The sequence below is a fragment of the Camellia sinensis genome, chromosome 5 (assembly GCF_055761805.1).
Source record: "Camellia sinensis isolate YWXY chromosome 5, ASM5576180v1, whole genome shotgun sequence".
NCBI lineage: Eukaryota > Viridiplantae > Streptophyta > Magnoliopsida > Ericales > Theaceae > Camellia > Camellia sinensis.
In genome coordinates, this window is record NC_138965.1 from 19184426 (window position 1) to 19201051 (window position 16626).

General features: G+C 42.0%; 1 protein-coding gene across 1 annotated transcript; it reads left to right on the forward strand.

The window, feature by feature from the left end:
* The first annotated feature begins 2090 nt into the window (after positions 1–2090).
* On the forward strand, positions 2091–3637 carry LOC145791253 (uncharacterized). The gene is made up of 2 exons (XM_082871587.1): positions 2091–2186; positions 3221–3637. The coding sequence occupies exons 1-2, from the start codon at positions 2091–2093 to the stop codon at positions 3635–3637; spliced, it is 513 nt and encodes a 170-aa protein (XP_082727713.1).
* The last annotated feature ends 12989 nt before the right edge of the window (positions 3638–16626 follow it).

Genomic DNA, 16626 nt, shown 5'->3' on the forward strand with positions numbered 1-16626 from the left:
TAAACATTAGCGAGGGTGAAAACCTCAAGACTTATGCCAAACGGTATTATGAGGTGTTCAACCGAATACCAGCATGCAACCAGGAGCTGGCGGTTGTATCTTTCAAAAATGACCTAGAGGATGAATGACCGCTTTGAAAGTCACTTGCAAAAACTCTACCAAAGAGTATGGATGAGCTCATGGCATGAATTAAGAAATATGCCAGAGCGAAAGAAAACATGTATGGAGCAAAGGCACCAAAGTAGGAGAAGAGAAACAACTTGCTGAAGTAAGGTCGAGGTAACACTGGTTTTAACAGGCAAGAGATAGGCTTGAGGGCTGCACAAGTAGTCACCACTGTGTTCCAGATTCCGGTTTACAAAGTTCTAGAAAGAATCAGGAACCAGTCGTATTATAGAGCGCTAGAAAAGATCCTTGGCGAGTTTATGAAAAGGAGCCTTGGGAAGCACTGTGCCTACCATAATGAGGATGGGCACTTTACTCAGGGGTACAGGGCTCTGAAGATGCACTTGGAGGATCTGGTCAGATAGGGTCATCTGAGAGACCTAGTAGATGAGACTAGAACAAAGGAAGAGAAGGCAAGGCTGCCCCAGGCACCGGCAGCACCACCTTCACCACCACCACCATAGCAAGCAGATGGACCTCGGGTGATCAATGTGATTCACTTGAAGGTCAATGAAAATGAGGTGCATGGGGAGACTCAAAGAGTGATGCACCTGCAGCATGTGTATTAGGTCTAGCAAAAGAAGCCTAGGACCAACGACTACCAGGGGCCAATGGTTTTTTGGCCGACTTGAAGGTAGTTTTTGATATTCTAAGAACATATCGGCTCCGACTCAATGCTTCAAAATGTGCATTTGGAGTCGGGTCTAGTAAGTTCCTGGGATACTTATCACCAGAAAGGACATTGAGGCAAGTCTAGATCAAATTAAAGTCATTCTTGACTTAAAGAGCCCGACGTCAACCAAGTAGGTCCAGATTTTGACCGGCAAGACAGCAACCCTGAACAGGTTCATTAGCCAAAGTTCAGATAAGTTTAAACCATTTTTTAATTTGTTAAAGAAGGCCACAGATTTTTTGTGGATAGAAGAGTACGAAATCGCCTTGGCCGACTTGAAAAAGTACTTGACAACAGTTTCAGTTCTATCAAATCCAGTACCTGGAGAAGAATTATTCCTATACTTGGCAGTTTCAGAACACGCAGTGAGCGCAGTAGTAATCTGAGAAGATAAGGAAGAACAAAAGGTGGTATACTATGTAAATAAGACCCTAGCAGGTGCAGAAACTAGGTACCTACCCTTGGAGAAATTAACATTAGCCTTGGTGATGGCTTTGAAAAAACTGAATCACTACTTCCAAGCCCACAAGATTGTGGTGTTGACTGAGCAACCTTTGAAGTCCTTGTTGCAGCATGGAGATCTGACATGCAGAGTAACTAGATGGGCAGTGGTGTTGGGCCAGTATGACTTGGAATTCAAGCCTAGAACAGCGATTAAGGGCAAGGTTCTGGCTGACTTTGTAGCCGAGTTCACCCCTGGTGCGATCCCATTTCGGGCTTTGGTGAGACGTGGCTTAGGTTGTCTAGAAGAACCAGAAGAAACTCAACTAGGGCCAAGGACACCACGCCGACAAAACAGAAGAAGGCAGAGCAAGCAAAACCCTGCGACATCTACATCGATGATTTTTTCTGCCTGTTTGTTGATGGAAGTTCAAACCATCAAGAAGCAAGGGCAGAAGTAGTGTTAGTATTGCCAGATGGGCGAATAATAGAACAGTCTATTCGTTCAGGGTTCAAGACCTCAAACAATGAAGCAGAGTATGAGGCACTAATTGCAGGGTTGAAGTTAGCAGCAACAATGGAAGCCGATGAAGTGGTAGTCTTCTGTGACTCCCAACTTATTGTGAATCAGGCAATGGGCGAGTATGCAGCCTAAGATGACTGAGTGATAGCCCATGTCAAAGAGGTTGTCTAACTGCTAGCATTGTTCTAGGATTGTCGGCTATAACAGGTTAGCTGAGATAATAATAGTCATGCCGATGCCTTGGCTAACCTGGTTAGTGCAATGAAATCAAGGGAGGCAATGACAATAATGGTTGATTATTTGTCAGGACCAAGTGTAGAACCACTAATCACAGAGTACGAAGCAATATGTGTGGAGATGGGTCTAAGCTGGATAGATGTAATAGTAATGTTTCTCGGGGATGTCAAGCTACCGGATGACCGAAAAGAGGCGCATAAGACCAGATTGAAGTCAGCCAGGTTTAGCCTAACAGCAGAAGGCCACCTCTATAAAAGGTCCTTTATTGGGCCTCTTTTGAGATGTGTGTATCCCTCCCGGGTTGAGGACTTCCTGTATGAAATACATGAAGGTGTATGTGGAAGCCATGCCGGGGGCAGATCACTAGCCCATAGAGCCATATCTCAAGGATACCGGTGGTTGTACATGCAAAAAGATGCTGAAGCTTATGTGAGGAAATGTGAGAAGTGTCAAAGGTTTGCACCTTTGATATATTAGCCAACAGAAGATCTGAACCTAGTGTCCAGTCCTTTGCCGTTTTCCTAGTAGAGCATGGACCTAGTGGGACAACTGCCCCATGCAACTAGACAAAGAAAGTTCTTGATGGTGTTTGGGAAGTGAGTTTTTATGTAGATTTTAGTAGATGTAGGTTTTTATGAGATAAAAAATTTTTGGTGTTTGGGAAGATAGTTGGGTTTTTATGTGGTTGGATGTGATGTTTGTGAGAGAAAAAGTGAAATGATTATGGGGTTAGATGTGATATTTTGTTTGGATGTGTTTTTTTTGGTTTTGCAAAACTTTTGTCTTTTAGTGGAAAAAATGAGAAAAAAATTTGGGAACTTGCTTCCCAAACACCACCCTTGTTAGTAGCCACAGACTACTTCACAAAATGGGTAGAGGCAGAACCCTTGGCCAAAATCAGAGATATAGATGTAAAGAATTTCATCTGGAAGAACATAATCACTAGGTTTGGGATTCCAAGAGCCATTGTAGAAAACAATGGCACCCAATTTGACAGTAAATTGATCAAAAGCTTTTGTGTCAAGTACAAAATTAAGAACTATTACTCTACTCCTAGTTTTTCCTAGAGTAATGGTTTGGCAGAAGCATCCAACAAGACCAACTTGGATGGGATCAAGAAGAGGCTGGAAGTAGCAAAAGGAAAATGGGTGGAAGAGTTGCCCAATGTGCTATGGGCATAGCGGACTACACCGAGAAGATCAACTGGGGAGTCTCCTTTTGCCATAGCTTATGGCACTGAAGCAGTTATCCCCTTGGAGGTCAGCATCCTTGGATTCAGAATCCAAGGAGTAGAGAATGGGACCAACAAGGCATTCCTGGTCCGAGATCTGGACCTGCTAGAGGAAAAAAGGGAGAGAGCAGCAATTCGGCTTAGGGCATACCAGCAACAGCTTGCTAGGACTTACAACAAGCAGGTCAACCCAAGAGAGTTCAAGGTTGAGAACCTCGTCTTAAGAAAAGTTGTCGGCAATAAAAAGGATCCCAGGAAGGGCAAGCTTGGCCCAAACTGGGAAGGGCCTTACAGAATTATCTCGGTTGTCAGCAACGAAGCATATCGGCTAGAAGACAGTGATGGCAAGGAGTTGCCACAAACCTAGAACACTTGCTGTCTGAAGTTTTTCTATCATTAGTTTTTGCTTTTAGGTTTATGTACTAATTTTATTAGCCAAAATTTTAATAAAACACTTGCTTGATTTTATTTTTATTATTGTTGATATTTGTACGATAGGATCGAAGTAGTCTTATGACGACGTTTCCGAATGAAACATGACGAATAACTTAGACTTATCGTATGGTAGAGTTAAATTATACTTGTCATATGATAGAGTTGAACTAAGTTTGCGATGTTTTTGATTGAAACATGACGAATAACTTAGACTTATCGTATGGTAGAGTTGAATTATACTTGCCATATGATAAAGTTGAACTAAGTTTGCGATGTTTCCGATTGAAACATATTGAATAACTTAGACTTATCATATGGTAGAGTTGAATTATACTTGTCATATGATGGAGTTGAACTAAGTTTACGATGTTTCTGGTTAAAACATGACAAATATGGTAGAGTTGAATTATACTTGCAATATTATAAATTTAAACTAAGTTTGCGATGTTTTTGATTAAAACATTACGGGTAACTTAGACTTGCCACTACGGCAGAGTTGAACTATGTTTGATCTAATTAGATTAACAGAGAAACCAAGGTCGTAAAACTTGGCTAAATCTTTGTTTGAATCAGACCTCGGCAAAAATTGGAGTTGCATGATTAATGTGAACATAAATGGCACTTAGGTTCACATTAGGAGGCAGGAATAAGGAATAGGCTTGACACTTGTTGAAATTTTTAGAAAAATTGACAAGTTGGAGTCAGTCGAGGTATCCAGGTAAGAGATACTCGAGATCACCAACTAGGTTAGTCTATCTTTGAAAGGGTGAGGTCTTGCTAAAGGACAGCTAGTACAAGTGAAGGAAGAACACTTGTAAAAATATTAGCATAAAATATTTTTAAGTGCTGTTTGGCCGAGATCACTGTAAAAGGTGAACTCCAAGGTAAGTTGGTCTGAAGTGGCCAACTAATGGTGCACCCGAGATGAAGTGAATTGGAGGTGATACATGTCAAATGTATTCTAACCCGAAGTGATTACACAGTTTAGCTACTTGGAAAATTACAAGAATATTCTAAGTGTGAAAACATGCAAAAGCATTAAAGGAAAGCAGTAAGCATACATGAAAACAAGCATTCAACACTTAGAGAAAAACTGTAACGCCCTCAAAATAATACTACAAACCCAACTCATAAGAGAAGTAAAAACAGAACGATATGCTTTCATTCATCAGAGTTCGTAGTACAAAAGATCATACATGCGATATACATTCATAAATATACATCCTGAACCTATATCATGTAATACCAGTTAATAATCAACACAATAAATGCCCTACGGGCTTACATTTTTCCAAGACATTACTTGATTACAATGAAAAAGAAAGTCATAAGCTCTGTACATATAAAGCCCTCGGTTTGAATAAACATTAAGTACAAAATAACAAAATAGAGCATCCAGCTCCTAGGTCCTCCCAAGCTCAGTCCTTGGAGGAAGCATGTCACTAGTACCTGAAAATGGTTTCCTAAGTAGGGTGAGTCAAAGCCTAGTAGAAACAATCTAACACAATATATGAGGTTTAACGAAGATATAAGTATCAAGTGTATATTCAATATCTATGACAAAACATTCATTCTCCACATGACCTTACGATACCGATGTTCACGTCTCAATCCATTCCCATCTATTCATTTCAAGTTAATTCATTTCATTTCAATTCATGGGTCAAATTCATAATTCTTCAAATAACCCAACTGAGACTACAGCTCAATGGTTTTCAATCAACACAATCATCATACAAGCACTTCAATCTTGCCTTTTTACAGAAATTTTGTCCGTGGGATCGGCACCCATGTATACACATGATTTTAGGACTTTCACCCTGGACACTCCGGCCAACTTAATTTCAATGGAGTCCATCCCCTATCTCCTCCCAAAACATGGAGTACATCCCATTTCTCCTCCCGAAACATTATACATGTACAACGTATTTAAAAGTACCGTCAAATTCAATGACAATCAACTATACATATTCAATGCCTTAACATACCGTCATATTCAATGACACAATTGAATGATTAGTTTCAATTCACCTAATCCTCACGCAATTTCTACAACAATCATAGTTATTTTCTACCGATAGCCCAATACAGATATTTCTAAACAATATTTAATCTCAAGATAGATAATTTATTCAAATTTCCATAGGAGCTAGATAACGCGTATCCGGCTCCACTATTTATATCAACAACTATCCAATCTTATGTTACCATAATCAATTTCACTTATTTATACAAAACACAAATTGACCCATCTAGGGCACAACTCTCATTTTTTCAAATATTAACTAAAGTGTCCAAATCAACCTTTTTTCAACAACAAACCTTTACATCTACACCCAAACCATTTTTACCAATAACATTTGAAAACCCATATTTCATTCCACACCCAAGCCCTAGGTTCATTCACAAATATCCCCAATATTCCGCCATTTATACATAACAACAAATAACTAGGCTAAAAATCATATTAAGGTGTAGAATATCCCTACCTCAAGCTTAGAAGAGCAAAGGAAGAGATGGAGAATCTTCAAAGACGCCGAAATCAAACTTCAATCGGACCAAAATGAATCTCTTGAGATGCACTCTCTTTTTAATAAAGGCACACGGGTGTAGAGGTCACTAGATCTAAGTCTAAATGTAGAAAGAGAGAGTGTTTTAGAGAGAGAGGGTCTTAACTTTAGGTTTTATGATGAAAAGATCTGAAAAAGTAATGTAAAAAGTCATTTTTGCGATCTGATATACACACAGTTCACTGGAGCGTAAGAGTTGACGCTTGAGTGTCAGACACAATAAGTTGTTCTGCTTGAGCGCAAGAAGTCCCGCTCGAGCGCAAAATACATACCTCTAACACTTTTACAGACAACAGACAAACTGCTCGAGTGCAATAAGGGCCACTCGAACGTAGGAAAGGCCACTCGAGCTAGGAAAACACCCCTCCAGTACTTTTGTAGACGTGCAAAGTACTGAGAGTTTGTAAATCCCGCTCGAGCGCAAGAAAGGCCGCTCGAGTGGAGGGCGAAAATTCTACGAAACACAAGGTTTGAAAACTAAACAACCAACCTGTTCCAAACACACTCAACACGTCCAAATAACCAAATTTAAGGAGGAATAAAGAGGAAAAGACAATGAACAACATTCAAAAATCATAACCCGAGTCTGAACTACCACAAGTGTTGGGTCAAAACTGGGATCGCTATAACCTTCCCCCCATAAAGAATTTTGTCCCCGAAATTTCAAATCAAGCTTAGAATCATTATTAAACCATGCGCGACAATATTAGTATAGCTAATTCTACATCATGACCCACTCACCGGTCATCCATTCTTACCAACTCGATACACAAGTTTTAGTAACAGGCGTGCCAATTACAATTCTCAAAACATTTACAATGTTTAAATCAAACCCAAATTCTTTTTCCAAACTTTTCTCAATATATATACAATGCTCCCAAAAGTGATACAACGCACACAATATTCCATATTCTTAAAACGTATACAATGTTTATATTGAATTCATGTTTCCAAACTTCCATAACATATACAATGTTTTCACAATTTAAAACATATACATTTCATTAACATAATCAAAATCTCAATACATGCTCAAGCACCAACAATCAAGTCCGGATATTTCTCTCGGACTTTCAATTCACGCTCCCAAGTCGCTTCTTCGACCCTGTGATGTTTCCACAATACCTTTACCAAAGGAATTGTCTTGCCTCGCAAGACTTGGTCCCAGGTATCCAAGACTCACATCGGTCTCTCCTCATATAAGGCATCTTCATCTACCTCTAAGTCAGTCCAATCCAACACATGCGATAGATCTGACTCATACTTCCGAAGTATGCTAATATGAAACACATCATAAACCCCAGAAAGCTGCGGCCGCAACGCCAAACGGTAAGCTACCTCTCTAACTCGCTCAAGGATCTCAAAAGGTCCAATAAATAAAGGGGACAACTTCTCACTCTTCCCAAACCTCATCAAGCCTTGCCTAGGTGATATCTTTAGAAAGATATGATCTCCTACCTCAAAAGACAAAGTTCACCTCCTACGGTCGGCATAACTTTTCTGATGACTCTGAGCCATAACTAACAGCTTCCAGATAAGTACCATTTTCTTCGTTGTTTCCCAAACCAACTTTGGACCCAACAAAGGTGCATCACCCACCTCAGCCTAACACACAGGGGACCTACACAGTGGCTATGTAAGGCTTCAAATGGTGCCATGCCAATACTCGATTGGAAGCTATTGTTATAGGCGAACTCTACCAAGGGCAAGTGCCTCTCTCATGAACCCTTAAAATGGAGGACACAACCCCGAAGCATATCTTCTAAAATTTGAATGGTACGCTCTGACTGCCCGTCAATCTGATCATATGTTGTGCTAAAAGTCAGTCTAATGCCCAAGGCACCCTGTAAGCTTTGTCATAACCGAACTGTAAAATGCGGATCTCTATCTGATACAATCGTTACTGGGACCCCATGCAACCTCACTATGTCCCAAATATACAAGTCGGCAAGGAAATCTACTGAGTCACTCACACACATAGGTATAAAGTGTGCCGACTTGGTCAACCGGTCAACTACCACCCAAATGGCATCACTGTCCCATTGAGTTCGAGGAAAACCCACAACGAAATCCATCGTAACATGCTCCCATTTCCACTCGGCTATAGGCAAGGGTTACAACAAACCCACTGGCCTCTGATGTTCGGCTTTCACTTGTTGACAAGTAAGGCACCTCGATACAAATACCGCCACATCTTTTTTCATACCCCTCCACCAAAACTGGCGACCAAGGTTGTGATACATCTTTGTGCCTCCCGGATGCACTACAAGGTGTGAATGGTAAAACTCTCGGAGTACTTCCTCTTGGCAAGACTCCGACACGAATAAACGATCTCGGTATCTCACACTCTGGTCGAGATACGCATTCAAGTCCTTCTCTACGTTCCCATTGGAAATCTTCCCCCAGAGAGATTCCACCTCAAGGTCACCCCTCTGTGCTTCTATCCCTTGATTCACAAGTATAGGTTGTGCAACTATCGTGAATAAGGCTGCCGACTCAACGAAATTGGCAAGATCCAAGTCAAACTCCCCAAGAGAACCCAAAATCCCATTCCCGAATGACAATGCAAGCTATGCTGCTAATAGATTTCCTACTCAATGCATCGGCCACGACATTGGCCTTTCTGGGATGATAATGCAGCTCGAAGTCATAATCCTCTATGAACTCCATCCATCTCCTCTGTCTCAGATTCAAGTCTTTTTGTGTAACGAGATACTTCAGGCTCTTGTGATCGGAAAACACCTCGAACCTCTCACCATAAAGGTAATGCCTCCAAATCTTTAAGGCAAAGATCACCGCCGCTAGCTCTAAGTCGTGAGTAGGGTAATTCCTCTCATGTGTTTTCAACTGCCGCGAGTCATAGGCTACTACCTTCCCCCTTTACATCAACACACAACCCAAACCTTCCCGTGAGGTATCACAATCTATTGAATAACCTAAACCCCTCTCCAGAATAATCAAAACTACAGCGGTAGTCAATCTAACTTTAAGTTCTTGGAATGATTTCTCGCAGGCCTCACTCCACACAAACTTAACTCCTTTCCTCGTTAATCTAGTCAAAGGTAAGGCTAGTCTAGAAAAATCCTTCACAAATCGACAGTAATACCCGGCCAACCCCAAGAAACTACGGATCTTGAAAGCATTCTTAGGTTGTTCCCAATCTTGAACTGCCTCGATCTTGGATGAGTCTACAGTCACCCTTTCCCTGGATACCACATGGTCTAAGAACTTAATCTCTTTCAACCAGAACTCACATTTTCTAAACTTAGCATATAGCTTGTGGGCCCTAAGTAACTCAAGTACTATCCGCAAGTGCTCCTCGTGCTCCTCCTTAAAGGGTGAGTAAATCAAGATGTTGTCCACAAAGACGATCACAAAGCGGTCTAGAAACTCACAAAAGATCTGATTCATCAAATCCATAAATACAGTCGGTGCATTAGTCAGCCCAAAAGGCATCACTAAGAACTCGTAATGGCCATACTGCGTACGAAGTGTCGTCTTTGGGATGTCCTCCTCCCTCACTCTTAACTGATGATAACTCGATCTCAGATCTATCTTAGAGAAACAACAAGACCCCTTCAACTGATCAAACAAATCATCTATATGAGACATTGGGTACTTGTTGATAACAGTTACCTGGTTCAACTTCCAATAATCAATACAAAGTCGCAACGCTCCATCTTTCTTTATAGCAAAGAGAATTAGTGCTTCCCAAGGCAAAGTACTAGGGTGGATGAAACCCTTATCTAACAATTCCTGGAGTTGAACCTTCGGCTCACTCAACTCAGCAAGTGCAAACCGATACAGTGCCATAGAAGCCGGTGTTGTGCCAAGCACTAGATCAATAGAGAACTCAATCTCTCGGTGAGGTGGTAAACTAGTAAGATTCTTGGGAAAGACGTCTGGTATTCACAAACCACTCTTGGCAACTCAACCCAAACTTCATCACACTCACCAATCGAGAAGCTAGCAAGGAGACAACTAAGTTTACTCCACCCACGCGAATCATATACCGGTGATAAGACTTTACCAACTCGGTCCCCCAAGAAATGAAAACAGTCACCGCTCAAGGCATATACAGTACCCCTTTGACGGTAGTAATCTATAACAACTCGGTATGAAGACAACCAGTCCATACCCAACATAACATCAAAACAAGACATATCCATCAAGACAAATGAAAAGGGAAGTCCGTGATCGGCAACCTCTATCACAACCCCGACATTCTTGTTTCAGAACCATCTCAACCCCAATAGGTGACACCACACAAATAAGAGATGCTAACTGGGCCGACTTTAACCCCAAAACTAATGCAAATGCAGACGAGATAAATGAATGGGATGCACCCGTATCAATCAAGACATTAGCAACTGAATTGCAAAACAAAAAAGTATCTCTCACAATAGAAGGCGCTGGTACTAGATCTGGCGCAGTAACAGCATACACACGTCCTGTAGGCCTCTGATCTACCTACTCACCCCTCGGAGTATAGGACTGATGCACTGACTAAGCTGAAGAGGCTCCATAATTGGCCCTCGAGGCCTGTGCTGATTATGCTGGCTGGTGGCTCTGTGTTTGCCTTGAACTATATGCACCAGGTGTGCCACTGAACTGTGGGCAAAATCTCTTCATGTGCCCCGCATGCCCACACTGATAACAAGTGAGCAGCTAGCCTCTCCTCTAACTCTGGCCCTGAGAACGAGTCGAAGACGATACTGCTCGCTGCCCTCCTCCTCTTTGCGGGCAAGCTGGAGACTTGTGGCCTAACTGACCACACTTGAAACAAGTGAAATCCCTTGGCCACCTCTCCCAAAACCCGAACTCGATACTGGAAAAGTAGACCTCGACTGAGTTCCCTAGGATGGCTAAGGGTTAGAACCCCTCTGTCTCTTGTTGTCCCCCTGATTATCCTGATTCCTTCTGGAGCCCTTCATTCTCTCATCCTCCGTCTGCATGATAGTCTCAAGATGGGCTGCAGCCTGCACAAGGCGCCCATAATCCCTAATCATGGATCAAACCACTCTAAACATGAGATCCTTAGCCGCTTTTCAAACTCTAGACAACAACACTCCTCAGTTGCCACGAGTTCCAGTGCAAACCTCAACAAACTAGTGAATGTGGCCTCAAACTCAGCCACTAGTGTATTCAACTGCACCATCTTAGAAAACTAATCTCTCAACTTCTCCCTAACTGTGGGAGCTTGTCCTGGAAGGCATCGACAAAAGCCTTCCAAGTCCCTCCAATGCGCCGTCACGCATATTTCCACCATTGACCCGCGTCTTCTTTCAGCTGGAAGGATGCCAAGGTCACTCTTCAACCTCCGTCTTCGATGTCGAGCATCTCAAACGTCTTCACTATCTGCTCTAACCACTCATCTGCCTTCAGTGGCTCCTTGGGATCACCCAAAAACTCGTCCGGACTCGACCGGAAAGACTCTCTTTTCAAGAAAGACGGTCCTGCCTCAGCTACTTGGGCCTGGACTTGATTCTCAGTCCTGAGAATGTCCATGAATTCTTGCAAAGATCTGGCCATTTCGCGGGCTAAGGTACCCATAGCCTGTTGACCAACCAGTTCAGCCACATTGGCTTGACCAACCCCTTCTTCCTCTGTCAGAATATCATCCGGTAGAGGCATCTCATGCCTTCTAGGCCTACCACGCTTACCACCACCACGTTCACGTCCTAACATCCTAATAAAGGTAACGAAAGAGATTAGCACATTTATAAATGTGCCGAAGCTAACTCACTCACATCCTAATGCAATGGACAACAGTAAATCACTCCATATAAGCATACAATCACATAAACACAACAAATTTCCTTTCTAGATAATGACCGTCCTGCGGCGTTACTAGAGTTCCAATTAGAAATAGCAGTGATCAAGTGCTCTTCTAATAGGACTTTTAGAAACTCGTAGACTCAATCAATATCTTAGGAACTAAATCTCATACCCATATGATCAAATAAGTATGCTATCACATAAACGTACAATACATACTAACGTCTCAACCAAGCGAGACAAACCCATTGTGGTACTAACCACTTTCCACGTACTCAAAGTATTCAAACTCGAAACGCTTTGATACCAAGTTGTAACGCCCTCAAAATAATACTACAAACCCAACTCATAAGAGAAGTAATAACAAAACGATATGTTTTCATTCATCAGAGTTCGTAGTACAAAAGATAATACATGCGATATACATTCATAAATATACATCATGAATCTATAGCATGTAATACCAGTTAATAATTAACATAATAAATGCCCTACGGGCTTACATCTTTCCAAGACATTACTTGGTTACAATGAAAGAGAGAGTCATAAGCTCTGTACATATAAAGCCTTAGGCTTGAATAAACATTAAGTACAAAATAACAAAATAAAGCATCTAGCTCCTAGATCCTCCCAAGCTAATTCGTTGGAGGAAGCATGTCATCGGTACCTGAAAATGGTTTCCCAAGTAGGGTGAGCCAAAGCCCAGTAGAAACAATTTAACACAATATATGAGGTTTAACGAAGATATAAGTGTCAAGTGTATATTCAATATCTATGACAAAACGTTCATTCTCCACATGACCCTACGGTACTGATGTTCACGTCTCAATCTATTCCCATCTATTCATTTCAAGTTAATTCATTTCATTTCAATTCATGGGCCAAATTCATAATTCTCCGAATAACCCAATTGAGACTACAACTCAATGGTTCTCGATCAACATAATCATCATACAAGCACTTCAATCTTGCCATTTTACGAAAATTTCGTCTGCGGGATCGATACCCATGTATACATATGATTTCAGGACTTTCACCCTATACACTTCGACCAACTTAATTTCAATGGAGTCCATCCCCTATCTCCTTCCAAAACATAAAGTGCATCCCCTTTCTCCTGTCAAAATGTTATACATATACATCGTATTTAAAAGTACCGTCATATTCAATGACTATCGACTATACATATTCAATGCCTTAGCATACCGTCATATTCAATGACACAATTAAATGATCAGTTTCAATTCACCTAATCCTCATGCAATTTCTACAACAATCATAGTTATTCTCCACCGATAGCCCAATACAGATATTTCTAAACAGATATTTAATCTCAAGACAGATAATTTATTCAAATTTCTATTGGAGTGAGATAACGCATATCCGGCTCCACCATTTATATCAACAACTATCCAATCCCATGTTGCATAATCAATTTCGTTTATTTATACAAAACACAAATTGACCTATCTAGAGCACAACTCTTATTCTTTCAAATATTAACTCAAGTGTCCAAATCAATCCTTTTTTAACAACAAGCCTTTACATCTACACCCAAACCATTTTTACCAATTGCATTTGAAAACCCCTCTTTCATTCCACACCCAAGCCCTAGGTTCATCCACAAATATCCCCAATATTCCACCATTTATATATAACAACAAATAACTAGGCTAAAAATCATATTAAGGTGTAGAATATCCCTACCTCAAGCTTAAAAGAGTAAGGGAGAGATGGAGAATCTTCAAAGACGTCGAAATCAAGCTTCAATCGGACCAAAAGGAATCTCTTGAGACGCACTCTCTTTTTAATAAAGGCACACGAGTGTAGAGGTCACTAGATCTAAGTGTAAATGTAGAGAGGGGGAGTGTTTTAGAGAGAGAGGGTCTCAACTTTAGGTTTTATGATGAAAAGATTGGAAAAAGTGATGTAAAATGTCATTTTTGCGATCTAATATACGCACAGTCCACTCGAGCATAAGAGTTGACGCTCGAGCGTCAGACACAACAAGTTGTTCCGCTCGAGCACAAGAAATCCCACTAGAGCGTAGAATACACACCTCCAACACTTTTGCAGACAACAGACAAACTGCTTGAGCTCAATAAAGGCCGCTCGAGCTCCCACCCGCTCGAGTGTAGGAAATGCCGCTCGAGCGTAGAAAACACCCCTCTAATACTTTTAAAGATGTGCAAAGTACTGAGGTTTTACAAATCCCGCTTGAGCGCAAGAAAGGTCGCTCGAGCGGAGGACCAAAATTCTAAGCAACACAAGGTTTGAAAACCAAACAACCAACCTATTCCAAACACACTCAACACGTCCAAATAACCAAATTTAAGGAGGAATTAAGAGGAAAAGACAATGAACAACATTCAGAAACCATAAACTCAAGTCCGGACTACCACAAATGCTAGATCAAAACTGGGATCGCTATAAAAAGAAGCATGCATTCAACAAATAAACTTATTCGGATACAAAAGGCACGTCGGCCTGGCAATAAAAGACTATTTGTCCAAGTATAAGAGATGGCACTTTGGCCAAACAAACAAACTGTTACAAGTGTTCAAAAGCGAAAGAAAAAAGTACAAAGTAAGAAAATTTTCTAAGTAGACTGCTTTGTTTTAGCAATTGACGGTGTTTCGGCCTTGGGAGACAGTTGGGAAAGCTTTTCGACAATCTTCTCAGCCTCGATCTCGAGAAGGGTCAGGTCAAGACTCTTTTCTGCGGTCTGGAGCTCGGCTTTAAAAGTGGTCTTCTTGGGGAAGGCACTCTTGAAGACCTCATCTTCCACATCTTAAGTCAAGTCTAGGACTTGCTCATTCAAAGGGGGGGACTTGGCCCCAGTAACAACCTTCTCTTCATCAGCATCGTCAGCCTCGGCATCCTCATCCTCAGAGTCTTTTGGAGAGGGAGGGAAAGGTACTTGGAGCTGGTTTATGTCTCTGATGGGAGAATTCATTGGGATTAAGAGTTTATTCAAAGCGACTGTCCAGCTGAGACAAAAGCCTCGGTTGCAAGCTTGGTTGACCTGGGCCTTGTATGCATCGCGGACGACAGCCTACCCCTCAGAGAATGCCTTCTCATCGGCTGCCTTAATCTTGGCCTCTTTGGTAGCCAGAGCCTCCTGGAGCTCCACCTTGAACTTGACGGTTTTGGCCTCAACCTCCTTTGCCTCGACTTTAAGCACCTCAACTACTGCCTCTGTCGCATCAACCCTTTCTTCGGCTTTGTCTTGGGCAGCTTTGGCAGCCTTAGCCTGATCTATCAGGGCTTTGATCTTGACCTCGGCGTTGTTGAAGGAAGAGAGGAAGCCAGTAGCTTCCTTGGTCTTTTGAACCAACTCCTTTTTAGTGTCCTCGGCTTTCATGGCAAAGGAGTAGGCATGCTGGATGGCCTAAAAAGGAAAAAACAAACAAGTTAGAATTGCTTAAATAAGGGCAAAAAACCAAAATGAAAAAATTACAAGTGTTGAGAACTTACTAGAACAGAGTGTTGCATCATCAAAGTGAAGTTCTCATATTCAGTGATCTCGGCCATGCGATTAAGATCAGTAGGCAGAAGAACGGTAGTAAAGAGAGCGGCGCTAACTTCAATACTATCGATGGCACTGTCACCGGCCTTGATTGGTTAGTCCCCAATTATGATTGTAGAGGCCCAAGGTTCATCGGCTTTGAAAGCACCTGGGCTTGCGGTTGCCTTGGACCTCGGCTTCTTTGATCAAGCGATGTCAGATGACTCAGCCTCAACAAGACTCTTCTCTGTGGTAGTCGAGCTCTTCTCGATCTCAACCAGCTTGGAGATCGGTACAGTGTCCTCAGAGTCAACCTGAGTTGCTGTAGCCTTGGTCTTAGCCTTCTTCACTTTTTTTGGTTTGGGTTGGGACTGTGATGGAGAGGACTGAATAGAAATCACTCCTGGCAAGTCGGCCAGGAGGTCTTCCACAATGGCTTTGCTGCAGCCCATGTTGTCGGCAGTTGCAGCGATGGTGACTCTGGTACCGAAGTGGATCGTAGGAAGGGTAATTAGGGGATTGGTAGGATCGTAAGTTGACACCTTAGATCCTCGACGTTTGCGGCTCTGAGTTCTACCGGTTGGTGCATTTGCTGGGACACGACGTCGGTGTTGGCGCTGGGATGTCAGGATAAGGTGGGGGCAGAAGTGGAAGGCAGCTTAACTGGATCTGAAGAAAAGACCTGGTTTGGCCTTGGCGATGAAGCAACTGGTGGGGTGGTAGCTGATGGGAAAGTCTTACTTCGACGGGGAACGTCGGGTAAGGTGGACTTGTAGGTCGGGATATAATCAAGCAGCAAAGGGACTTTGCGCTTATCAATGTCCAAACCTAGAAGCCTTTTCAAATCAAGGCTGGGGTAGAAAGTTTGGCGGAAATCCTTTGATGGCTGGGGAAGAGCTGCAAAACAGAAACAAAAAGAAAACATTAGTATAGATAAGATGAACTAGCAAGTCTTAGTAAAGGTAAGTTATGAGATGACTCAGTTCTTACCATCACCCTCTTTAAACACTGCTCGACGCAGAGGAAAGAGATGAAGATCGTCATCAAGCGCAAACTCCCAGTTGC